The following is a 27,500-nucleotide window of genomic DNA, read 5'->3' on the forward strand; positions in this document are numbered from 1 at the left end:
CTCCAGAGAGGCGAAGTGCAGAATTCTTTTTCATGACACATGGGTGCAAGAGTGCCGGCTACCGTAAAAAAACATCGCCGGCTTTTTGCGATTTGGATTTTTAAAAATCTTTTATTTATTTATTTTTTTAAATTGTGCAACTTGTGACAAGAAACTTAACAAATTATTGCATTACAACCTTTGGATTAAACATATAACAATTGTGGACTACTATTATGAAGACAAGATGAATCTTGCAGGCTTTTTCAGATTATATGTCTGGTCATAAGTCGACTTGCAGGCTTTTTGAGGTCCAGTTGCTTGCACCCATGATGACATGAGGCGAATAGTAATATTATTAATAGATTGCCAACAACCAGAAAGTCAAAGTGGAGAGGGCAAATTAATAATTATGTCATTTGGTTACGCACCTCTTGTATCTGAAAACTGCGCGGTTCCTTTTAAAGTACACAAAAATTACATGGAATCTGGTGTTAAAGAAGTTTAGATTCATTGACATTTCACATAATCACACTCAAGGCTCCCCTCCCCAGTCAGTATGGTTAAAGAATGGTAAACTTGTACCCTGCTCGATGGGTGACCAGTGGGGTTTGTGTGACCTTTATTAGTTGTCGTGCTCAAAAGTTGGTTGGGGATTATGTCTTTGTGAAAGGCATTTCTCCTTGTCCTATCGAAGACGAAGACGGGTGTAAAAATTTGAACCCCCCTGTTTTTTTTTGGGAGGGGGGTTACAGCAAGAGCTTGTATCATCTATTTGATTACGTGTCCGTTGACCACAGGAAGAGATACATTGTGACATTAAAAGCTATGACAACAACCTTTTTTTTACAACCCGAAATTATTTGCTAAGCTACACCACTGAAAGCAACTTTGTTGTGGATGTTTTCCCCACGGGAAAGAGAATCAACACATCATTGCTGTAAACATTTTAAAGTTTGAATCATATTTTATTCCAAACGGTGAAAAGATCAAAGGAATTCGGCATTGTTAGAAAACTGTTTGGTCTATCACTATCGGTATTCAAAGTTCATAATGTCACTTAATATATAAGCCTGCATGCAAAAAAGCATGGCATCATATTTCCTAACTGTGGAGGAATTTGCGATATTCCCTGCACATGGTTTTTTGAACGGACTATAATAATAAAGATCATATTATTATTATCATTATTATCTATATTCTTCTTCTTCTTCTTCTTCTTCTTCTTCTTCTTCTTCTTCTTCTTCTTCTTCTTCTTCTTCTTCTTCTTCTTCTTCTTCTTCTTCTTCTTCTTCTTCCTCTTCTTCTTCTTCTTCTTCTTCTTATTATTATTATTACACTTCAGCACGGTTTCCTCGAACACACAGTTTCCTTGATTTAATTTGAATGTCCTGAATTTTTTCCTTATTATTCTTTGTTATCATTCCATTCCTTCCTCGAACTAATTTTTACCTCTCTGTCTGTCTGTCTGTCTGTCTGTCTGCCTGTCTGTCTGTCTGTCTGTCTCTCTCTCTCTCTCTCTCTCTCTCTCTCTCTCTCACTCTCTCTCTCTCTGTCTATATATATATATGGCTTAAGTGCCGTTTTATTATATATATATATATTCATTCCTTTCAGATTGCCTTATGCAGGAATATACGGTGGTGTGAGTGCTGTGAGAAAAGATCAGTTTGAAAAAATGAATGGATTTTCAAATATGTTCTTTGGCTGGGGTGGTGAAGATGATGATATGGCAACCAGGTATGAACACTGCATTTCCGTCTGTTCGCTATCTGCACCAATTTCCCCTTTATTTAGTTTTTCTTGGATGCTTCAATTGTAAATCCAGAATTTTTTTACTGTTCCATTTACTTCCCTTTTACTGGCACTGAAATGACCTAAATGTGTTACAGGCATCGTAAGACCCTGAAAAACAAACTTTATAAAAATTTGATACTTTATTTCACCCCCCCCCCCCCCCCCCCCCCCCCCCCCCCCCCTGATTACTTCTTTTCACCTCACCTCCTTTTATTGTCAGCTAAAATGTCAGAAAGTGGAGACAAAGTACTGTTATTATTCAATTCAGAAAAAAAACTGATAAAAGCTAGACATGACAATCTCCATAGTACAATAATTTATTATCTTTGTTTGTTAGGTGTCGAATGTTATGAAAATGAGCATTTATTAGCCTCATATATTGACTCATTATATTACGAACATTGATTTGACCATGGTTAATGGATGCCTTTTGTTTGGTCAGGGTTTTTTTTTTGCCATGGGTCGAGCTGGTTATATTTAACGTGGTCTGTATTCATACTTGTTTTTATGTAAGAAAACAGTTTATCTCTGGGAGATTGAATGGCTAAAATGGTTTATCATAGTCAATCGTGGACAAGGGAGACCAGTTATTGAATTAAAAGAGTATAAGACAAGCAAATGACTTAGGTTCAATTCTTAGCTGTCCATTCTGTAAAATCAGCTGTGATGTGATAGCTTTGTTTAATCTATATCTTTTGAAAAGTACTTTTTTTCTCCTATCCAGAAGGTACCAAGCATTTGTTACTGTTTTTTTTTATTTGTCACAAGAACTTTTGGTCTTAAGCCACTTGGTTAAAGGGACATTATGACTATTAAGCTGTCCAAGCGTTGAATGCCTCACATCCTATTTTGAATTCTTGTTTTTATCTGATACAGGATTCGTTCTAGTGGTTATAAAATCACTAGATACCCCATGGATATTGCTCGATACCGAATGATAAAACATACTAAGGACAAAGGAAATGAATCAAATCCTCAGAGGTAAGAACCAAAGTAATGCCTCTGAGTTAGGATCTATGGAGGACATAAATTTGTGTTTTCCAAAGCGACACCATCCCTACATGTTATTATTATTATTATTATTATTATTATTATTATTATTATTATTATTATTATTATTATTATTATTATTATTATTATTATTATTATTATTATTATTTATTATTATTATTATTATTATTATTATTATTATTATTATTATTATTATTATTATTATTATTATTATTATTATTATTATTATTATTATTATTATTATTATTATTATTATTATTATGATTGTTATAATTATTATTATTATTATTATATCATCATCATCATCATCATCATCATCATCATCATCATCATCATCATCATCATCATTATTATTATTATTATTATTATTATTATTATTATTATTATTATTATTATCATTATTATTATTATTATTATTATTATTACAGTCCACTCCGGATAATCGCAACACCCTGGGCTCAGCGAAAATGTTGTGATTAACCGAAATTGCAATTAACCGGAGTGGAGTTTCCTGTTCACTATTGCAACATTTTACACGACATATGTAGTAAACTCAAAGCAGTTGTTGTAAATATTGTTCTTATTCCAACACAGACTGAGCAAATTGATTGACACAAAAACCATATTGCTTCCCTGTATTGATTTTGTCAAGGAAAAGCAGCTGCAAGATGACATCTTATTCAGATTGGATTAACTTTCACTCTTTTGTTCTCAACATTTGTAAGAGTCAAAGAGATTAGCTGTGGTGAGAGAAGATAAACTTTCACCAAACTCATTGATCACAATGCACAGTTGTCAATCCAAAACAAAGGATATTGCTCAGCCTCTCTTTACAACTGCCACTGTCTACCTGTTATCAAGACTATGCCCAGCCTCCTCGCCTCCTATTTAATGGCCACAGATGGCATCACAAACTCATACTGCAAAGCCCCGCCCTATTTTGTCTCTAATAGAGTGGTGACACAGTACTGTAGCATTAAATCCTGATCACTTTTGATTATTCAACATGTCACAATTTCATCCATGATGAAAATTAATCATATTTTGTTCGATTGATTTCTTGAATATGCCACTTTTTGAGGGCGAAAATTTGTTGCGATTAACCGAAGTTTGTTGCAATTAACCAATTACTTTTATATAGAATTTATTCTGTTTTTTGGGGAAATATTGCGATTAACTGAAAGTTGCGATTTACCGAGTTGCGATTATCCAGAGTGGACTGTATTATATTCTGTTGCAAAAATACTTTTCAGAAAAATCTAAAATCTAAAATGCAATTTTGATAATACAAACTTTGCCATGTACGCCTTTTAAATTATCTGTAACGATTTCAAAACGTATTTGTATTTTTCCATATCCTGTAAAATATCCTAGAAGCATTCATTGTTTTATGGTCACATTACCATTAGTGTATGGATTAACATCATCATCATCATCATCATCATCATCATCATCATCATCATCATCATTATCATCATTTCTCTTTCAAAATCAGATTTGCTCTGCTAAAAACAACCTCAAAACGGATGAAGACAGACGGTCTTAATTCTTTGAATTATTCAGTCCAAGAAGTGGATGAACAACCTACTCACTTAAGGATAAAAGTTTTTATAAATGAAAAAGAAATTTTGAAAGTAAGTTTTGATGTATTCTGATATTTGATTTTAATTGCATTTTGCTCAATTTGATTCCTGTTACTTTAATAACCTTTTTAAGAAAAATTTGATGCTGAGATTAGATTTTATCTGCATTGTTAATGTAAATAAATACTGGGCGACAAGACATATAAATTGTTGTTTCGGTATAATTTATTACTGGTCTTTTGTTCTGATTTGTTAACACATGTCATTTTATGAAAAAGTTGAGTTATAGTTATAGACCCCTTTCAGAATCCACTACAGATTTTCAAGGGTCAGAAGTAACAAAACTGTTCTTTCTTTTTAAAAAATACTCATTTAGTTTATTTGGGCGGATTGAAGCAGATTTTCAAAAGTGAATTTGATGTGCAAATGATCAGTTTTACAAAATGTTAGTGATATGTTTCTTGGTTTAAGACAGTATATTATTAATAATAATAATGAAATTTATTTATAGCATCTGTCCCATACAATATAGCTCTAGGTGCACAATATACATGGCATGCAATATATATCATAAAAAAAGTAAAAATAAAAATAAACTATGGCATGCAATATATATCATAAAAAATAAAAAATAAAAATAAACTCTCTATCATATTATCAACAACATTTAAAAGATGAGAATACAGAATTAAGTTTTAAAATGTAAATTAGGGTAAATATGTTCTATGAGGTGACACTACAAAAATAATGTAATGTAGCTATTTGGTCTAGTGGTATGACACTCACTTTCAGATTGGAAGGTCCTGGGTTAGAGCTTTGCTCGGCGCATAGTTTAGTCCTTGGAAAAGGCTCTTTACTCACATTCTCTCACCAGACTTTGGTGTAAAATGAGTACCTGGCTGTTAACAGTGTTGTCTTTGTCCGAAACAATTGCACGATTGCCTAAAAGGTTTCATGTCCCATCCTACATGTTAAATGTTGCTGTTAGCCAAGGATCCCTTGTAAAGCGCTTTGAGAACGTTTAGTGGATGTTGCACTATATAAAAGCCCAATTTAATTTAAAATGTAATTAAGCCTGTGGTATATTATGAAGATTGCTTATCCATTCTTTTTCCAATTTAATTTATTTAAAAAAAAATAATTTTAAAATGCTCAATTTGTTCATTCTACATACCATCTAAATTTAACAGGAATAAACACCAGGCGCAGGTAATAGTTATTTATATTAGTGCTTCTTTATATTATTGAAATAGAAAGGACAAAAAATCGGACAATTAAAAAATAACATTTTCCCCCTTTTTTCATAACTTGTTATAAGTGTGGTTGATATAAGAATGTCCTATTGTATGCTTAAATTCAGGGGCCAAATTCAGATATTCTCTCCCTCTAGTTTTGTATTTTAAAGTCAAATATTTGTAGGAATTTGTATGTTTGACCATATTGGTCTACAATCCATCAGTTTGAAAGCATTTGCCACTGGTTTTATGACAGTGAAGTAGAGGTATGATGACAACTACTATCGAACTAGTAAAATTATAAAGGCCCCCACAAAAGTATAGATTGTAAAAAATGTAACATGTCTACTGATTTAATTACAATTTTAACTTTATTTAAATATAAGAAAATGGCAAATAAGGTAAAATAGTTCGACAGAATATAATTCCCCATGGTTTGATCCTTTCCTTTGGTTTAGTTACTTTCTTCACTCGATACTATGCCAGTAACTTGGTATCGATACTGAATCACATTCAATTTGTGCGATACAAAATGGCTGCTGTTTATGTGTTGTTTACAAATATGTAGTCTCTCCAATCGACTAGGCATACCTCAACCATTAAGAAACTTGTATTTATTTAACTAATCCTTCTTTATATTAATTCCTGAAGCAATGATGTATGGTTTGTATATAAATATATATATATAAAGGCATAACCCCCGCACAATGAGTGGGAATTCAACAGTGTTTTTAACTTTTACTTTTCGGCTTTGCAAAAGATTACCAACATGGATTCAAAGACACTTGATAGTCACAAAGACATGAATGTTTCAGAAAGGCAGCTGAGTGAGAAACATGTTAGGAGTACTGTAAGGTCATGTTCAGCATTCCCCAACCCTTTTGAATTGAGTGCTGATACATTAGTTTGCTTGTCATCTGGGAAGAAAGTGTCAGAAGATGTTACAAATGACCTAATGAAAGTAGATAAATATGGAAAGGAAAGATTCGAGAGCTTTGTTGACACAAGACTAAAAGATAAATCTGTTGTGTTCAAACATCCCCTACCAAAATCAGGAATTAAAACTTTTGCCCCTGCCGCAAATGTTGTCACGCTAAAAAGTAAAACAAAGGAAGTAAAAATGAAAGTTCAACGAAACCTTTTTGGGCAGTTACTGGTTTTGTCACACGAGCATGACATAGACATGGAAAAGGTTCTATGCTATCCACTGAGTCCAACTCCATGGTCCTTGGCCTCACCCGATGGTTTACCACTCAAGACAAATAGAGCACAGCTCTTACGTGTCATTGAAAAACAAGAGTTTCTTGTCACAGAAGACCTCTCAAAGATGCAAGGCACTGTTCATGTCATAGACTGAATGGCTTTTTTTCATAGTCTTACAGATATACCTAACACATTTGGAGAACTCCCAAAGAAATTTTCACACACTTTACCCCAGAGAACACCTGTACATTTTATTACAGACACATACAAATCAGACTCCATAAAGAGCAGTGAACGAGACAGAATGAGGCAAACAAATGACTCCTTCCTTCTTAAAGGACCTGCCATGAAAATACCTTCAAACTGGAAAGCATTTTTGGCTAGTGATGCGAATAAGAAGACACTGACAATTTTCTTCTCTCAGAAATTCAAAAGGATCTTTATGCCCCCGACTTATTAGACAGAGAAATTTTTTATGTATGTGAAAAGTGAAGATAGGTGCGAATTTATCACAAGTGAAGATGGAAGATCAGTGATTTCAAGACCAATTCAAGATCTGTGTTCTTCACAAGGGGAAGCAGATACTCGAATAATTCTCCACTGTTCATATATTTCAAATCAGGACGCTATAAAAAGAATAATTATCAAATCCCCCGATACAGACGTGTTTCTACTCCTTCTGTCATTTGCTGACAAGTTTAATAAAATGCTCATTTTTTACACTGGAGCACGAAACAATCGACGACAAATAGATATGTCAAATCTAGCATCATCAATGTCTTCATGTTTAAGAGAAGCAATTTTTGGCCTCCACGCTTTTACTGGCTGTACTGTGACACAACAAGCTGTTTTGCAGGAAAGGGAAAAGTAAGGCCACTGAAAACTCTTTATGAAGGATCAGTCTCTAACTGATGTCTTTGCCAGGCTTGGAACAGTACAAGAAGTATGCCCAACTGACCAGTCTAATTTGGAAGCTTTTGTGTGCACTCTTTATGGAAAAGACACTTACAACTCTGTTGACAAGCTCAGATATAATAAAGTAAGGCAGAGTTTTAAGGGCAAAAAAGCATTCTTTCTAGTTCAGATGGTGTTGATCTTTCACAAATGCCACCCTAGTGTGGAGGAACTCGCTTGTCCAATTCTTTGATCTGCCTGACCCAACGGAAAATGGCTGGAGAGTTTCACCATCTGGAGGACTAGCGATTCGATGGTTTGCAGAGGCCTTTTTGCCAAGAGATTTGCAAGACATTTTGTCAGAAATTGATGATGTCAGGATGTCTTGGTAGATGACAGTGAAAGGATGCCATCAGATACTGATTCTTCTCCAAGTGATGAAGATTCTTCAGATATAGACGAGACGAAGATCAATAACAGAAAACATGCTTAAAATAAGGAATGTATGATAACTGAATATTCTGTGCCATTCATCTTATCATTTGTTTATTGATCCATAGGATACCATGTAATATGACAACTATGTAATTATTGTTTAATGTGTATGATACATCAAATCTCAATACAAATAATGTAGATAGTCGATTTCAACAAAATGATGGTGGGTGCTGGTGGCCCAAAGACTATATAGCACAGATACATTTTCTTTATCCTATGATGTTAATGGACACCCATTCGAATATACTCACATCGGACATTTAAAACTTCTCTGTGCTATGATTTTAATGGTCTCTTGCCATGCTATCTTTGTGGCTCGTACTGTGTAGATCAGAATAGCAGGTGGCCAGTTGTGGCCTGACATGGGTTCATATATCCTGGTGAGTAGCTTTCATTGGACGGCCAAGTGGGGGTTCCTGACCTCCCATAGTGGGCAGGGAGGTACATACTGTGTCTTCTATCCCCTTATATCTGTTTTCCCACATGCTTTCTGTCTTTGTCTTGGAATGAGATTACTTGGTTTTGTTTTGGCCCTGGCCGGAGTTCTGGCTGAGAGGGAAACAGTCGAATGCATAGTTATTGTTTTGGGTGGCGATATTTTTTTGTTTGTAAATCTGTTATGTATTATTATATTTGTTATTTTGAATGTATAATGTAAGCATTTGAGTGTGTCCCTCTTTGTTGGATTTTGTGCTTGTGTCCGGATGAGACTTATTGGTGATCTCAAACTAAGTACATTGGTGGTATGCTCTTGGAATCTACATCTGATCCCTATTTAATTCTAGAACTTTTTACTATCCCATTTTCTTCCTTTTTACTGGCGCTGATATAACCTAAATATGTTGCAAGCGCCGTAAAACCCTTAAAAACAAAACAAAAACAATGTCAACACAAGATAGCCTAACAACAGGTTTGAAAATAAACGACTTGTGGTCAGTCGCAAGTTACTTTACCTTTAGAACTTAAGGTTGTCTTACTGTAATGTGACGCTATTGAATTTAAATTTTGCCCCAAAATTATACAAATCTTATGTTAGTTGCCAGTGGCAGATCTGATTTTGGTATGGATTGCTTTACTTGTTATAAATTGTACACATTTTTTTTTCCTTTTCATCTTTCAGAACTTTCGTCTCTAATAGTATAACTCCGTTGGCAAGTTGACAAGAATGAATGGGAATATAAAGCCAAAGAAGGAATGACAACAAGCTGGGTCCGTCAGAGAGTTTCTGAAAGTATTTTGTGATCTGTGATACTCTGAACCTCAGTATTGGGTGAATGGGATACAAAGATGATATAATATATTGAATGTAATCATGTGTGTAATTGAAATCTACTGTCATAGAATATTATTATTATTATTATTATTATCATCATCATCATCATCATCATCATCATCATCATCATCATCATCATCATCATCATCGTCGTCATCATAACATCATCACTCTGTGGTCTCTATGATACTTCAATAAAACAGTATCATAATTTTTTTCCAAGTCCTATCGAGGATTCACAATAACCCTTAACCACAGAAGCAGATATTTTGCAGTAAATATTTGGGAATAATCATGACTAATTTTTGTTCTTTTTCTTTTACTATTCAAGGATTCTACCCGACCATTCCAATTTTTCTATATATTCTGATAGTAGACTTGTTGATGACATTGTTGCAATAAAGATTTAAATGTTTATATCAAATTAAAATTATATTTAGATTGTTATTTTAGGCGGTAGAAAGACCATTAAGTACGTTGTTGAAGATACATTTTGATCATTGTCATTCAGTAATCAATAACTGCATATGTACCCTATCAACTGCCCTACTTACAATAGTACAAGTAATGTTTCGTTGACCTGTACACTTACAACATTCAGCATGCCTATCAGTTAGCATGCTGAATATTGTTTAAAAAAAAAAAAATGAATGACTCTGATGCCATTGAAACATTCCCAGTTTTTGTTGTTTTTACCAGATGACTGTTTATAAAAAATCGTGTAGCTGTTTCTTAGTTCGTGTTTTAATACCTCCATGTTCCCTTTTGATTACATTAAAATATCTTGAAATGGTTTGTGCTTAATTTTATGTTTAATTTTATGTTACATAGTACAGCTTCGTGATCACTATTTCCTGGTACAATTTCCACTTTGTCTATTAGACCAGGGGATGTAGTTCATATGTCAAGTGTGTTCATTACCCTTGTTGCTTCTGTAAGAATTTGACTTGAACTCTTGGGCAATCATTTTATCTTCTCTCTTTTTAAAACTTAATTTTGACCATATGATTCACAGTCAGAATGGGTATCTTTTTCTGTGCTTATAATGTCACTTTTTGTAGTAGTTATCAACCTCCGCCTTCCCCGAGTTTATGATCTTTAGGATAAGTTGGTGGATTAATATAATTCTCACTGAATATGTAATTACTCTCGATGTCATCATTGAGGTGAGTTTCTGTGGCAAGTTTGATGTCAAGATTTTGTTTCAATTAATTGTTCCAGTTGCATTTATTATTCTTATTTTCTCTCTATCACCTTTATTGTCACTATTGAAATCTGATACATTTGTGTGTTTTACATGTGTGTCTGGTGGAGGTTGTCTTTGTTTACTCTATTACTATTATACTGTGTGTAGTTGTTGCTGTTCTTGTGTGAAATGTTACTCAGCAATGTGGAGTGTTTAGGTGAATGATGATGTTAACTGTTGTCATATTGGAAATGATTTTTTTTACTTGTATTGTTGTCAGAATTGGTGGGGGTCTTGGAGGGTGGTGACGAGGGGTAGGCGGATGATCAGTTTTCACCATGATTGGTCTTTGCTTTAGTCTTCCACCTCCTTGGTTCCTATAAATACATTGTTGGTGAAAACAGTTCACGGCAAATATTTGCTTGGTATAAAAATTTGGTCGAGAATAAAAATATTTAAATTGAATGTAATAACAGGGCCTGATGAGAAATTGTCATGTCGATAAAATCCATTTCAAATATTCAGAAATAACGTAAAAATCACATAAGATCACTAAAAAATCCCCAGAGAAGCCGGCAAAAGTTATATGAAATGAAAGAGCACAGTGTTACAAATACAAGAATATAAAAAGTCAGGAAAAAAATATGTACAACACAAGTAAAAATCTCATATTTTTCTGGGCCCTTCTTTCCACTCACCTATGATTGGGTAGCTGGATTGGTCAAATGAAAAGGACCTTGCAAGTGGCCTGTGTTCTATCCGTAGATTGACTAGCCATTTAAAACTAGAGAAATAGAAATGAGCAATTGACCTGATGGCACTGAAGAAGAGCTTGATTTTCTTTCATCCTTCCTCCATATGACATATGATTATAGATTTGTCATATGAAATTGTAAGAATTTGAGTGTTTCTCGTGTGGCAGAAATCCCTTAAACTCTCAGATGTTCTAAAACTAAAAATTCGGTTAGATTGTTACATCTGTTTTCATTTTTATTCTGTCCATTTTTTTCTTAATTTTTCTTGGACACTCGCCACTGCTGATAAACTTATTAATATCAAAAATTTATTTGCTTTCCTGTTTTTTGTTTTTCATTATTTTGTTTTTTTTTTTGTCGCCCACATGCCCAAAATAGTTTTAAATGAAAAACGCATATGAGCAAAAATAAAATAAAATTATAATTAATGATAAAAAATCAAGTAGAACTCTTAAAAATTTTACTCTTAGTGAACAAAATTCTGTATGTTGTAAAGATATTAAATCAAAACAAATTCAAACACCTTTGCTTTCAAGAACTGTTCTTTTTTTTTTTTTTTAATGTTCAATTTCTACAAACAAACAATTCATTGGGTTCAAAGTGAAATTTAAAATGTGATTATCTTTTTATGTTACTGTCTTTTTTCTTTCTCCCCCTTATATTTTTCAAGTTTTGTTTAAGACGTTATTACGGTGACTTGTAACCAGTTATGTCAACTTTACTTCCACGCCAAAACCTAGCCAAATGAAATAGTAGCAAAATAGGAACCAATTTCAATTCATCTGGGGTTATGTGGGTTGGTTTCACGATTTATATATTCATTTATGTTTATTTGACAAATGTATTAGCCTTATAACTGACATGTATATATAGTCTTTCTTGAATCTGTCAAACCATATTGTTTGATTATTGCACCGTTTAATTTGGTTATATTTTCATCATTAACATTTCATCATATGAAAAGTATTTTAATTCACATATTGTAGAATTAGTGCATTTATATATAAATGAATCCATTAACCCATTTGTATGTCATTTTCAAATGTGGTCAAGAGAGAAATTTTGACAGTGATGCTTAACAACAAAGCTTGAAATTATGGAGTGGAGCACCCTCAAAACTAATTTGATTTGTTGAACATTATGTATAGTTCAATTATTTAATTGTTAATCAAATGTTCCATATATTATATAAATTCGTTTTATGAAAATATGAGGGCTTAGTATGTTCAGTATTATATCTAAAGACGACTATTCATTTTCTTCTCATTTCTCGTTATGATATTGCTGATGATAGTCATCTGGTAGTCTCTCACGTTCACTGAAAAGGCATATTTCGGTTGTTTTGTAAATGAGGGCTAATCAGCATAATTATAATTTATTTGTGCAAGTGAGGTTTGCAATGCTCTATATGACTTCATGAAGTGTTAGGAGATGTGAACAATTTAACCATCTGCTCGCCATCGTGCATGTACATTAAAAACTTTCCCAACCTTTTAAAACTATCTTGAAATGAGCTACATTGTACTATATTTAGATAGCATCCTGTCAAAAGGTTAGCAAGCAACTTTTATTGTTTGATTAACACTACAAAATTGAAGACAAACTCTAATTCTATGGGACGTATGGCCCTGAGGTACTCTCTTTTATTTATATAAGAACTCTATATATGTGGTTGATCTATTGAATTCATAAAATTTTATTATTACCAATGATTTATTCGCTTAATAGAAGTAGGCACGTTGTGAGCAGATATGTTCTATCAAATGCTGAAATTTGTTTTCTTTGAATCTTTACTGGTTTATTTTCGTGGAAGGGGAGATATATATTAATATTATGAATACATTAATTGAATATTCAATCATTCCATTTCAAGATGTGTAAATTATATATGTCATAAATTATTATCATTATTTTATTCCAATCTTGTACTTTATTTGAACATGTGATTAATGAAATGTACTATCTGGTAATTGTGTATTTGGTTGTGTTTGTGTGTGTGTGTGTGTGTGCATGTGTACATGAGTTAATGTAGTCAATAGTCAAAAGCATTGACTCAGTATTGTAGACTCACTCTAACTTAACAAACAGTAAATCCTCAAGATTGTTTTGAAAGTAGAGTTGGTCTGAAAAGATCATCATGTGAATAACTTTTGTAGTATTTAGATATTCAGTCCATTTCAGGCAAGGTTTCATTTTACTTTAAATTTGGCATCTTGTTTTTGTCATTGGGTGAATAATGACTACGTCATTATGAGTCGCTTACTGCTCTTTTGATGAACTGTTAGATCTGTAGTCATATAGTGATTCTTCTTTCAGCTTATTCCGCATTTTGCAGGGTTGCCATAATGAATGCCACATCTCCATGCATCTCGGTTCAAAGCATTGACTTCCTCCAGGCCCAGTTCTTTCATATCATCCTTTACCTTATCCAACCATCTAGTCTTTGGGCATCCCTTTTTCCTATTTCCCACTGATTGTAAGTCCAATACTTTCCTTCCCACGTACCCCCTCTCTCATCTCTTGACATGTCCAAAACATTTCAATCTATCTTCTCATCTTTATTGATACATTCTTCACTTCAGTCAAACTTTGAATTCGTTCATTTCTCACTTTATCTTTTCTTGTCCAGCCAAGTGACCATCTCAACATCGTCATTTCTGCTACCTCAATTTCTTTATCTTGTTTCTTTGTTATAGCTGCTGTCTCTAGTCCATAAAACATTGCTGGTCTTACAACTGTTGTATGTATTTTCCCCTTCAGCTTTGCGGAAATTCGTTTTTCTTTCAAATCATATTTTCCTTCAATACTAATCTCTATATATCTAGTCATATAGAGATTAGTGTTGAAGGAAAATATGATTTGAAAGAATATTGAACCAACCATTAAAAACTGGAGACCGGCAATGCTGCCTTTTGTCACCAACAATCTTCTTTATAGTTATTGGCTGGGTTATAAAACAGACGACCACAGGAGAAAAGACAGGAATTCAATGGGCCCTAACGAACTAACTACATGATCTCAACTTTGCAGATGACATCTGTCTTCTCTCTCACAACTTGAAAAACAAAGTCACAGAGGAAGCAATGAAAACAGTATTGCAAATAAATACAGGCAAGACATGATGAGCAATTTCACCTTATAAAACACCACCAAAGAGACATCAAAAGGTAAAAGCCGGATAAATAAAGTACGGTATGCCTTTTACACTATTCGACCAATATGGAATTCAAACGCTCTTACAATGAAAAATAAAATCCGTATATTCAACACAAATGTGAATTCAGTTCTTTTATACGGCTCAGAGACATGGCGAGTGTCAAAAACCTCCACAAATGAGCTTCAAGCATTCATAAACAAGTGCCTCAGAAACATCCTAAATATCTGATGGCCGGACATCATCACAAATGGAGAACTGCTCAAAAAAATGAACCAGTCACCTATTGAAAAGGAGATAAAGAAAAAGAAATGGGGCTGGATTGGCCATACCCTCAGTAAGCCTGCAAATAATATCACCAGACAGGCTTGGACTGGAACCCGCATGGATAGAGGAGGGTTGGTCGACCAAAGTAAATATGACGACAAAGCATTGAGTTTGAAGGCAGCCAGACAAACCTGGGCCCTGATATAGAATTCCTCCAAAAACTGAGTCAGATGGAAGAGCCCTATGTTCCACAAGTCAAGTAAGTCATTAAAGAGGATTTATTTTTTTTGTGATTGGTTCGTGTCAAGTCTGTGAGATTGTGACAGAATTATAGACTGAATTTTTGTTATGTGATAGAGTTTGAAAAAAAAAAAGATTGAACACTCAAAACCAATTCCATTACATTGCTTTCTGCCTTTGTCTTGGATTGAGATTACTTGGTCTTGTCCTAGTCCTGGCCAGAATGCCTGGCTGGAAAGGAACCAATCAAATGCAGAGTTATAGTTTGTGGAGGTGTAAATAATCTCTCTTTTTTTGTTTTAAATATCATTATCATGTTTTGTAAACATTTGAATGTGTTCTCTTAGGGACCTGTGCTTGTGTCTGGATGAGACTTTTAGGTGATCTCAAACTTAGTGCACTAATAGTATTCTCTTGGAATCTACTTCTGTTCCCTATTTGAACCATTCCCATGTCTTACATTTTCTCATATTATGATTTTAACTCACTCAGCCCTAACACCAACAAAATCCGTGGTTTACCCGGGTTAGTTTTACCCCATGCCCATTTGTTACATTTTTCTGAGACAAATTATAGGCATGGTATCAAAGCTAATGTTTTTAATTTTTACATGTTAATGGTAGTTGAATAAATCTATCAATGTACATGCTCATTTTTAATTTTTCCAATTTTGAAATCTCTTGGATTGAGTGAGTTAATTGTAAACTTGAATTTTTTTACTTTCCCATTTTCATTCTTTTTACTGGCGCTGAAATAACCTAAATATGTTACAAGTACGTAAAACCCATAAAAACAATAACAACAGCATTTTCCATTAGACATGCAAGCAGATGTGAGAATGTGTGTTTTCTTTGAGAGTTAATGTTTTTAAAAAATCCCTCTGTAAATGGACTCACTGGATGGCTGTGGATTATTAGCAATATTAGAAGCCTGATGAGTGTCTCTATTTTCAAAGGGATCACATTTGAACATCCATGTTAATGTTAGTCTGTGGTTGATGGTCTTTGGTTGGATAGGAGGTAAATCGATTACTGTTGGAATCTACTTTTTTATAAATTAAACTAACTGAGTGGGCAATCCTCATGGTTTTTGAAAGTTAACTACTTGGAGTAAGTTGTACTGGAAAATGGTAGATAGACAGAGAGTCAACTGTACTCAATCTTAGTCGTAGTCACATAGGATTACATTTGCTTTTCTGGCTGAGAAAAATGAAACAGTGATGGCGTTAAACCTTTTTAAGATGAGTTAATGATTTACATTTCCTTCTTCTGTGTGACAGATACTGCTCAGTATAATTAATTTGGGGTGGGATCTTTTGCCATCCCATGTGGGTGGAGCAGTTACTCTTGCTGTATCTCACATGGTGGGCAGAGAGGGTCATTCTTGCTGTATCTCCCATGGTGGGCAGGAGGTCGCACTGTGTCTTCTGTCCCCTTATATCTGTTTTTGAGTTGATTTCTGTCTTTGTCTTGGAATTTGATTATTTAGTTTTGTTTTAGCCCTGGTCGGAGTCCTTAACTGTGAGGGAAACAGGAAAATGTCTCGTTATAGTTTTGGTTGATGATATTTTTTTCCCTTGTAAATCATCTCTCTTCTATGTTATTGTTATATATATTATTTTGAATGTATAGTGTACGCATTTGAGTGTGATCCTCCTGGTCTGATCCTGTGCTTGTATCTCTGGGTGGGGTTCCTGACCTCCCATAGCGGGCAGGGAGGTACATACTGTGTCTTCTATCCCCTTATAACTGTTTTCCAACATGCTTTCTGTCTTTGTCTTGGAATGAGATTACTCGGTTTTGTCCTGGCCGGAATCCTAGCTGGGAGGGAAACAGTCAAATGCATAGTTATTGTTTTGGGAGGTGATATTTTTTTCCTTGTAAATCATCTCTCTGTTATGTATTATTATATTTATTATTTTGAATGTATAATGTAAGCATTTGAGTGTATTCCTCTTTGTTGGATTTTGTGCTTGTGTCCGGACGAGACTTATAGGTGATCTCAAACTAAGTACACTGATAGTGTGCTCTTAGAATCTACATCTGTTCTCGATTTGAACCACTCCCCTTTGTCTAACTTTTTTCCTCAAGTCCTTTTTTATTGTACATCTAGAAAACCCCCGTAAAACCCTTAAAACATAAAAAACAAAACAAACACGAAGGTCATACTGAGATAACTATAGAGTTGAATTTTAAAATTCTTTCTATCCCATAACATCATTAAAATCTGAAGCAATTTAATTCAAGATTTATTTTTTACTGTTTTTCATATTGAAAACTAATTAAGGAAAAAAAGTATATATTAACAATAACATTTTTTTTCCTTTCCCATTTACGGCAATATTATGTTGATGTGAACAATTCTATATTTACAATTAAGTTCTTTAAAAATACTCTTCTAATACAGTTAGTTGGACATTTGATATTTGATTCAGTTGGGTGTTTTACATTTTTTCGCATCATACTAATACTTATATGCTAACCATGTGTATATATTTATTTGCTATTATCTATGACACAAATTCGATTTCGGTGTTAATTGTTATTATTTTCATAATTATTAATTTTAAAAAAATAATTGATTAATTGATTATATTTTTCTTTAATCTTTTTGATATATGGAAACTTTTCGGGTTATAGTACTTGATAATGCAAATGGTTTTTTAATCTTAAAAATATCTACGTTTGATTATTATTATTATTATTATTATTATTATTATTATTAATTATTATTATTTTTAAATTATTATTATTATTATTATTATTATTATTATTAATTATTATTATTATTATTATTTTTTATTTGTTATAATATTATTATTATTATTATTATTATTATTATTATTATTATATTATTATTATTATTATTATTATTATTATTATTATTATTATTTTGTTTGTTTGATTCACAGTGGAATGTAAGCTTTATTTTTATTTTAAATTATTAGGACTTGTTTATTTATCAGGCATGGAGTGTTTATATGAGGGCCATTATATGTTCACTCAAAGTGGACACTTCGATGAATTGGGATCTACTTAAGATTATTCATTTCATTAAGATATTATTTTTCGTTTTGATGTGCTTATAGGCTCAAAACTTGGCATTAAGTTTGTTTTATTTGTACAATCTGTGAAAAAAAATAAAAAAAAATAAAATCAGACTCTTAACACGTGTTAAGTGGATAAAGCAATGCTTTTACAACCAAAGATCCTGGGTTGGATTCCCGCTTTCGGCATCTCGCTTTTTCTTTGAGCACCCTACTCCCACCCCGTAAGACCTTTAGAAACACTGGGTGGGACTCCTGACCTCCCTTAGGGAGGTCACCTTCTGTACCCCTATGTCTATTATCTGAGTTGCCGTCAGTCTTTGTCCTGGAATAAGATTACTCGGTTGTGTCCTAGATCACCTGGTGGGAAACAGTCAAATGTATAAAGTTTTGGGAGATGATATTTTTTTCTTTCTAAATCATCTCCCTGTTATGTGCTGTTACAGTTTTTATTTTATACCGTAATGATTTTTAAACATTTGAGTATATTCCTCTTTGTGGGGTCATGCGTTAATGTCTGGTGAAACTTTAAGGTACTCCCATAATGGGCATGGGGGTACATACTGTGTCTTCTAACCACTTATAACTGTTTTCCAACATGCTTTCTGTCTTTGTCTTGGAATGAGATTACTTGGTTTTGTCCTGGCCCTGGCCGGAGTCCTAGCTGGGAGGGAAATAGTCAAATGCATAGTTGTTATTTTGGGATGTTTATTTTTTTCCTTCTAAATCATCTCTCTGGTATGTATTATTATATTTGTTATTTTGAATGTATAATGTAAGCATTTGAGTGTATTCATCTTTGTTGGATTTTGTGCTTGTGTCCGGATGAGACTTGTAGGTGATCTCAAACTAAGTACATTGGTGGTATGCTCTTGGAATCTACATCTGATCCCTATTTGTTCCCAGTTCCCCTTTGTCTTACTTTCTCTTGGGTGCTTTAATTGTAATTCTAGAACTTTTTACTATCCCATTTTCTTCCTTTTTACTGGCGCTGATATAACCTAAATGTGTTGCAAGCGCCGTTAACCCCTTAAAAACAAAAAAACAAAAAACAAAAACTTTAAGGTGATCTCAAACAAAGTACACTGATTGTGCGCTCTTGGAATCTACATCTGACCTATTCCAACCTTTCTCATTTTTCTTACTTTTACCCGTGTGCCTTCAATTTTTAAATCTATTACTTTGTATCTATCCCATTATTCCTTCCTTTTTACTGGCGCTGAAATGACCTAAATGTTTCAAGCGTAAAACTCCTAGAAACAAAAACTAACAAACTTTAGAAAAAAAAATTAACCCTGGGATCAATAAATGGAAATTTAATTTTTTAATTAAATTTTTTTTTTAATTAACACTCACACACACACACACACACACACACACACACACACACACACACACACACGCATACCTACATATATACACACACACACACACAAACACACACATTTATTAAAATGTGGGGCTCCTGACCTCCGATAGTGGCACTTTCTGTGCCTTCGAACTTCTATCTCCCTATATCTATTTTCCAATTTGCTTTCTGCCTTTGTCTTAGAATGAGATTACTTTGTTTTGTCCTGGTCCTGACCGGAATCCTTGGCTTGGAGGGAAGCAGTCACATGTAAAGTTATTGTTTTCAGAGATGATATATTTTCCTTATAAATCATCTCCCTGTCATGTATCGTTATACTTATTGTTTTGAATGTATAATATAAGCATTTGAGTGTATTCCTATTTGTGGCATCATGTGCTTGTGTCTGGATGAGACTTAAAGATGACTGGGTGGGGTTCCTGACCTCCCATAGTGGTCAGGGCGGCACTAACTGAATATTCTATCCCCTAAATCTGTTTTCCAACATGCTTTCTGTCTTGTCTTGGGATGAGATTACTTGGCTCTGTCCAGATATCTAGCTGGGAGGGAAACAGTTTTGGGAGATGATGTTTTTTGACTTGTAAATCATTTCTATGTTTTGCACTGCATTAAGTTTTGTTTACATATGCATATGATTTGTAAACATTTTAATGTATTCCTTTTAGCGGGGACCTGTGCTTGTGTCTGGATAAAACTTTTAGGTGATCTCAAACTAAGTACTTTGATGGTATGCTCTTGGAATCTATACGTTTCCTATTTGAACCAATTCCTCTTTGTCTTACTGTTTCGTGGGTACTTTAAATTTATTCTAGAACTTTTTTACTATCCCATTTTCTTCCTGACCTCCCACAGTGGGCAGGGAGGTACATAATGTGTCTTCTATCCCCTTATATCTGTTTTCCTACATGCTTTCTGTCTTTGTCTTGGAATGAGATTACTTGGTTTTGTCCCGACCCTGGCCGGAGTCATTGGCTGGGAGGGAAACAGTCAAATGCATAGTTATTGTTTTGGGAGATGATATTTTTTGCCTTGTTAATCATCTCTCTGTTATGTATTTTTATATTTGTTATTTTTAATGTATAATGAAATGTAAGCATTTGAGTCTATTCCTCTTTGTTGGATCTTGTGCTTGTGTATGGGTGAGACTTATAGGTGATATCATCTCTGGGTGGGGATCCTGACCTCCCATAGTGGGCAGGGGGGTACATACTGTGTCTTCTATCACCTAGAGTCCTAGATGGGAGGGAAACAGTCAAATGCATAGTTATTGTTTTGGGAGATGATATTATTTTCCTTGTAAATCATCTCTCTGTAATGTATTATTGTTATTTTAATGTATAATGTAGGCATTTGAGTGTATTCCTCTTTGTTGGATTTTGTGCTTGTGTCTGGATGAGACTTATAGGTGATCTCAAACTGGGTGCATTGGTGGTATGCTCTTGGAATCTACATCTGATCCCTATTTGTTCCCAGTTCCCCTATGTCTTACTTTTTCTTGGGTGCTTTAATTGTAATTCTAGAACTTTGTACTGTCCCATTTTCTTCCTTTTTACTGGCGCTGATATAACCTAAATGTGTTGCAAGCGCCGTAAAACCCTTAAAAACAAAAACAAAAAATAGGTGATATCAGACTAAGTACATTGATGGTATGATCTTGGAATCTACATCTGATCCCTTTTTGATCCCAATTCCCCTTTGTCTTACTCTCTCTTGGGTGCTTTAATTGTAATTCTAGAACTTTCGACTATCCCATTTTCTTCCTTTTTACTGGCGCTGATATAACCTAAATATGTTGCAAGCGCCGTAAAACACTTAAAAACAAACATTAAAAACAAAAACATATCCCATTTTCTTCCTTTTTATTGGCGCTGATCTGACCTTAATGTGGTGCAAGCGCCGTAAAGCCATTAAAAACAAACAAAACAGACTCTTTAAGGTGATCTCAAATCATGCACAACAATAGTATGCTCTTGGAATCCTTATCAGTCCTCTTTTTGTACCATTCCCCTTTGTCTCAAACTAGGTGCATTGGTGGTATGCTCTTGGAATCTACATCTGATCCCTATTTGTTCCCAGTTCGCCTATGTCTTACTTTTTCTTGGGTGCTTTATTTGTAATTCTAGAACTTTTTACTGTCCCATTTTCTTCCTTTTTACTGGCGCTGATATAACCTAAATGCGTTGCAAGCGCCGTAAAACCCTTAAAAACAAAAACAAAAAAACAAACTTTGTCTTACTTTTCTTATGTGCTTTTAATTGTAAATTTAGAAATTTTCTGCGTTCCCATAAATGTGTCGCAAGTGCTGTAAAACCCTTAAAGCATTAAAACACATGTGCTCAGTCTCGTGAAATTTGTGAAGGTCCCGTCTTTATGACGTCGGGCCAGACAGAATGGCGCCAGATGTCACAGTTGATACAGAAGACCAGTGGTGTTCTTCGATTACTTGATGGTTGAAGTGGAGGGATAAATGGATCTTGATTTTTTTTTCTCTGATGTAGGTGCCTATTGCCTTTTTAATCTCTCTCTCTCTCTCTCTCTCTCTCTCTCTCTCTCTCTCTCTCTCTCTCTCTCTCTCTCTCTCTCTCTCTCTCTCTCTCTCCCTCTCTTAATAGGGTCAATTCATAAATTATTCTGGTAGAGAAGTCCTCCCCACACCCTCTCTCTCTCTCTCTCTCTCTCTCTCTCTCTCTCTCTCTCTCTCTCTCTCTCTCTCTCTCTCTCTCTCTCTCTCTCTTTCTCTCTCGCAACGTTTCTGCACTTTATACACAAGGCCACGGCGCTTATGTCTGGACCGGTCAATGACAAATTCCGCTTTATATTCCATTTCTCAAATTGAAATCTTTTCTATTTAATGAGTTTAATCGCAAAGTTTCTGAACTTTATAAACATGGCGCTTAAGTGTGCACCGGTTACTTGCAAATTCTGCCTGTGTATTCCATGTCTCGAATCGAATTCTTTTATATTTAATCCATTTATTCGCAATGTTTATGCACTTTATAAACAAGACCATGACGCTAAGTGTGCATCGGTTAATAGCCATATTATCAACACAAACATAGAATAGAGACTGGTGATGTGCATTTTTTGTCCTCTGTCTCTAGTATTGGTGACGAGAATTATCATACCGCCCATCTATTGTAAAGCTCTTTACTTTTTTCTGTATTTATTATCAAGTTATTGATGTTGCTATTTCTTGAGTTTATTTCAGTGCATTATTGTGTACGGTGTTTAAGTCATTCGTTACATTGATTTTATTTTGAATAATCACCTTGGTTGGAGATGGAGAGTATGATGCCAGATTTAAAACCCTGCTTTTACCATGATTATACAAGTATCATCGTTTCTCATTTTTATTAAGTAATCATATTATATACTTGATAGCTATTCAACAATATGATACAGTTGTTATTTTTATGAGTTTTATTTAGTTTTTTAAATATGTTTAAGGGTTTTACTGATCATGGATTGTTTAGTTTTAAAATCTGAACTTCAAGATTTTAGCACACTTGGGGACAAATACGATGAGGGGAAATGACAAAGGAGAATCAACTTGTGGTTGCTAAAAATTATAAATTTACAATTGGAATACGTCCTTAAAAAAAAAGTATAAATAACCAACAAAAAAAAAACAAAAAAAACAAAAAAACAAAAAAAAAACAACAACTCAACGCTATTCTGCTTTTGTTATAAACAAAAATATATAATAAATATAATGCTTGCATTTACGATTGCACTATTTTCAATTTCAGAACTATTTCTATCTGTTGTTTGATTCTTTTATCGTCGTACTCCCTCTTGTCTAATTAATCGACGAAAAGTAGCTGAGAGGAAAACTATAGATGGTAGGCTGCTACGCTAACTTTTATAACCAACATGCGGTAGCCAAAAAATGTAGAGAAGAATATGTCTGTAAAATATCTTAATAACCAATCATAAGTTTTGAAATAAATTTAGTTTGCTTTCAATGACCGCACATCTTCTGCTTGAATTTATGAATTCTGTATTTGAAAGTTCAGAACCATTTCTATCCGTTATTTGGTTCTTTTACTGTCGATAGGAAACTGCTTCCAGACTGAATAATATTTATAGATAAGAAAATTACTATTATTAGGTAACTAAATCATATATGAATAAATAAAAACATATTCTTTTAAAGAAAACAAAATCAATCTTTCTTCTTCTTCTTCTTCTTCTTCTTCTTCTTCTTTCTTCTTCTTCTTCTCTTCTTCTTCTTCTTCTTCTTCTTCTTCTCTTCTTCTTCTTCTTCTCTTCTTCTTCTTCTTCTTTCTTCTTCCTTCTTCTTCTTCTTCTTCCTTCTTCTTCTTGCTTCTTCTTTTCTTCACTTCTTCTTCTTCTTCTTCTTCTTCTTCCTTCTTTCTTCTTCTTTCTCTTCTTCTTCTCTTCTTCTTCTTCTTCTTCTTCTTCTTCTTCTTCTTCTTCTTCTTCTTCTTCTTCTTCTTCTTCTTCTTCTTCTTCTTCTTCTTCTTCTTCTTCTTCTTCTTCTTCTTCTTCTTCTTCTTCTTCTTCTTCTTCTCTTTCTTCTTCTTCTTCTTTCTTCTTCTTCTTCTTCTTCTTCTCTCTTCTTCTCTTCTTCTTCTTCTTCTTCTTCTTCTTCTTCTTCTTCTTCTCTTTCTTCTTCTTCTTCTTCTTCTTCTTCTTCTTCTTCTTCTTCTTCTTCTTCTTCTTTCTTCTTCTTCTTCTTCTTCTTCTTCTTCTTTCTTCTTCTTCTCTTCTTCTTCTTCTTCTTCTTCTTCTTCTTTCTTCTTCTTCTTCTTCTTCTTCTTCTTCTTCTTCTTCTTCTTCTTCTTCTTCTTCTTCTTTCTTCTTCTTTTTCTTCTTCTTCTTCTTCTTCTTCTTCTTCTTCTTCTTCTTCTTCTTCTTCTTCTTCTTCTTCTTCTTCTTCTTCTCCTCCTCCTCTTCACTCACGGGACTCACTTGCCCATTGTACTCTTATATTTTATCTTACCATTTTTCTTTGGCTGCCAGGCTAAGTTTATGGGGGCGAACTGGCTGAGTGGTTAAGGCATTGCATTGTGATCCGAATGACCGGGGTTCGAGCCCCGCTTCAGGCACTTTCGTTTTTTTCCTTGAGCAGGATTATTAACCCCCAATTTGGTCACTTGGACAACATGGGTGATTCCTGTTGGCATCAGACATCTTGTTTGATGAATTATCTATATTTCTTCGTGGAATGCCTAGGTAACGATGTCTTATGATATCGTGGCGCAAAAGGCATAATTTAATTTTTAGGCGGCGACAGCAATGGGTGGGGTTCCTACCTCCCATAGTGGGCAGGGAGGTACTTATTGTGTCTTCTATCCCCCTATATCTGTTTTCCAACTTGCATTCTGTCTTTGTCTTGGAATGAGATTGCTCGGTTTTGTTCTGGCCCTGACCGGAGTCCTGGCTGGGAGGGAAACAGTCAGATGCATAGTTATTGTTTTGGGAGATGATATTTATTTCCTTGTAAATCATCTCTCTGTCATGTATTATTATATTTGTTATAATTTATAATGTAAGCATTTGAGTGTATTCCTCTTAGTGGGGTCCGTGCTTGTCTCTAGATGAGACTTAGTGGTGATCTCAAACTAAGTACTTTGATGGTATGCTCTTGGAATCTACATCTCTGATCCCTATTTGTTCCCAGTTCCCCTTTTTCTTACTTTTTCTTGGATGCTTTAATTGTAATTCTATAACTTTTCACTATCCCATTTTCTTCCTTTTTACTGGAGCTGATATAACCTAAATTTGTTGCAAGCGCCGTAACACCCTTTAAAAAAAAAGAAAAAAAAAAAGAGAAAGTGTGTTCCGATTAATCACATTATTTCAGTCAATTGCAATGACAACAATAACTTTTTTCTCCACTATATTTTCTAATCATTTTTCTTTTTTTGTTCTTTGACGCAAATCTTTCGATTTCGGAGTCTCTTGTTCACTCTCATTGAGAGTCTCAACTCTGAACTGATAGATTCATTTCTTTAGTTTTTACTCACAAAAATGAGCAATCTCCACGATATTCACTTACCTCATAGTTTTTAAAGCCAGTGTCAATAGCAACATGACACTTTTTGCCTCTGTCATTCGTAACCGACGTATTTTCTTTCCGAAGCGAAGCGCACTCAATCTAAAAATAGCTGCTATCTTGTTGACGCTATGGCGTCACATAGTAACTAGACTCAGACTGAAGCATGTACTGATGCTTCTGCAAATGACTAAAACTTAGTCCGAAGGTGCCGTGATTTTAGTCCCTGACTTGCTTAATCAGTTCACATGAAATCCGATTTTTTCAATTCCTTGACTAAAATCAGAGATGGTCAGACACTAAGCGCTAGTCCGCGTTCATGAAAACGCCCCAGGTGTATTCAAAATTTGATGAACATTTTATATCCCAAGAGATCAGTAAATTGCTCAGTAAAGGTGTCATTGAACCATCTCATTCTCCTTGGAGAGCGCAAGTTCTTGTGACGACAAACGAAAATCAATATAAACTAATGATTACAGCCAGACCAACAGATATACTTACCTTAGGGAGCGTTCACATATTATGTCAACACTTTGGGGGGGAGGGGGGGTCTGCCAAATGTTGACAAGTGTTGACATGGGGGAGGGGGGGGGGTTCATACCCAAGATTATGTCATCAAAAATTTGGTTATACAAATAGAATAAAAACACATCCAAGAAAAACACTGTAAAAGTTGAAATGAGAGAAAGCAAAAAGTATGTATTTTTTAATAGATTAATATGGTGAATAATAAATGGGAAGAAGGCTCAAAAGAGGTTGAAACTGCTGAACTATTTTCCGGATCGATTTTTGCCACCACCAGTGCCAATTGCTCCATGTGATGCTGGTCTGAAAATAAGCAACCAAGGAAAGTTTGGCAGTTTATTCCAAAGTTTGTTTCTGTCCAAATCAACAACACCAACTGCTATGATGAGCATTGCCCATCTCTGAAAAGAACCGACTGGAAAGGAATCAGCATTCTGAAAAAGCGAAAATGTCCAAAATGCACCCTTTATCATTCCACTATTGTTGCAATGAAAGAGCATTCCAGAAAATGTGGGACACTGAGTGAAGAGACATCAGCGGAAGAATATGATATTGATGAGGAGGAAGAACCATTGGAAACTGAATCAGTGTCAATGTCGGAGATTGAAGGAAGGAACATTTTTGAGTCTATAAACTTTATGTTTGGAAATTGAAATGTCCCAGATGACAGCCCAGTAGTACAAATGATGTCCTTGTCACTACACCTTAGAAAATCAGTAAAGCTCATAATAAATTAGAATGTTTGAAGTTTACCTCAACTCCCATTTCATTGTGTTATTTTTTTTCAGTAGCATACAAACATGTCTACAATAGGGTTTCCGTGACGTGAAGCGGATTAGTAACATATATGTTATTATTCGGATAGGACATCAGTCTTCACAAATTACTTTTTACCAGATCAGGTGATCCACCTACACCTATTCACTGCTGGGTGGACAGGGGGCCCCCGAAAAAAAAATGTGGATGCGATGGGAATCAACTTCAGTTGTCAGGTCTTCAGCCACGCTCTAACAACTGAACTACCCTAAACATGTCTACATCTTCAAAATGGAATATTTTTTTTGTTAACATCGTGTAATGCTGGCTACAACAAGATATGAAGTGAGTAGAAAAGTGCCAGAAGACATTAGAGAATAAAAAAGAATTTTCCGCGGCGTGGTGGGGTTTGAACCTGCGACCTTATTGGTACGACAACTCCGCCTGGCAGGTGAGAGCGTGGCTCTACCGTGTGAGCTATCCACGAACACTAAAATATTCGTTTCAAACCCAAGTCATTTCTAGATCACTCTCTCACCCACTTCTTGAGACCGCCGATTCGTTCGCACACCACCATCGCGAAGTAATTTTGACCAGCAGTTAAGCTTAATAGCCAATATTCTCAACACAAACATATAACATAGAAACGATTGAGACATTGAGTATGCTCCGGTGTATGGGGTGAATTTTTAATTCAGAAAAGTGAG

At 34.5% G+C, this 27,500-nt stretch overlaps 1 protein-coding gene across 2 annotated transcripts in view; it reads left to right on the forward strand.

Annotated features, from left to right (window-relative positions):
- LOC144968807 (beta-1,4-N-acetylgalactosaminyltransferase bre-4-like) overlaps positions 1 to 11,721 on the forward strand; it is a 53,984-nt gene extending 42,263 nt beyond the window's left edge. For both annotated transcript variants that reach the window (XM_078907512.1, XM_078907513.1), the window contains 4 exons: positions 1,597 to 1,719; positions 2,653 to 2,757; positions 4,283 to 4,421; positions 9,321 to 11,721. In XM_078907512.1, the coding sequence (XP_078763638.1) occupies positions 1,597 to 1,719; positions 2,653 to 2,757; positions 4,283 to 4,421; positions 9,321 to 9,335 (382 nt within the window). In that variant the 3' untranslated portion in view covers positions 9,336 to 11,721. The remainder of the gene's footprint in view (positions 1 to 1,596; positions 1,720 to 2,652; positions 2,758 to 4,282; positions 4,422 to 9,320) is intronic.
- The last annotated feature ends 15,779 nt before the right edge of the window (positions 11,722 to 27,500 follow it).

Source organism: Berghia stephanieae, chromosome 3, assembly GCF_034508935.2.
Source record: "Berghia stephanieae isolate SIO BIC M18660-M18661 chromosome 3, UCSD_Bste_1.3, whole genome shotgun sequence".
In the NCBI taxonomy this organism is placed as follows: Eukaryota; Metazoa; Mollusca; class Gastropoda; order Nudibranchia; family Aeolidiidae; genus Berghia; species Berghia stephanieae.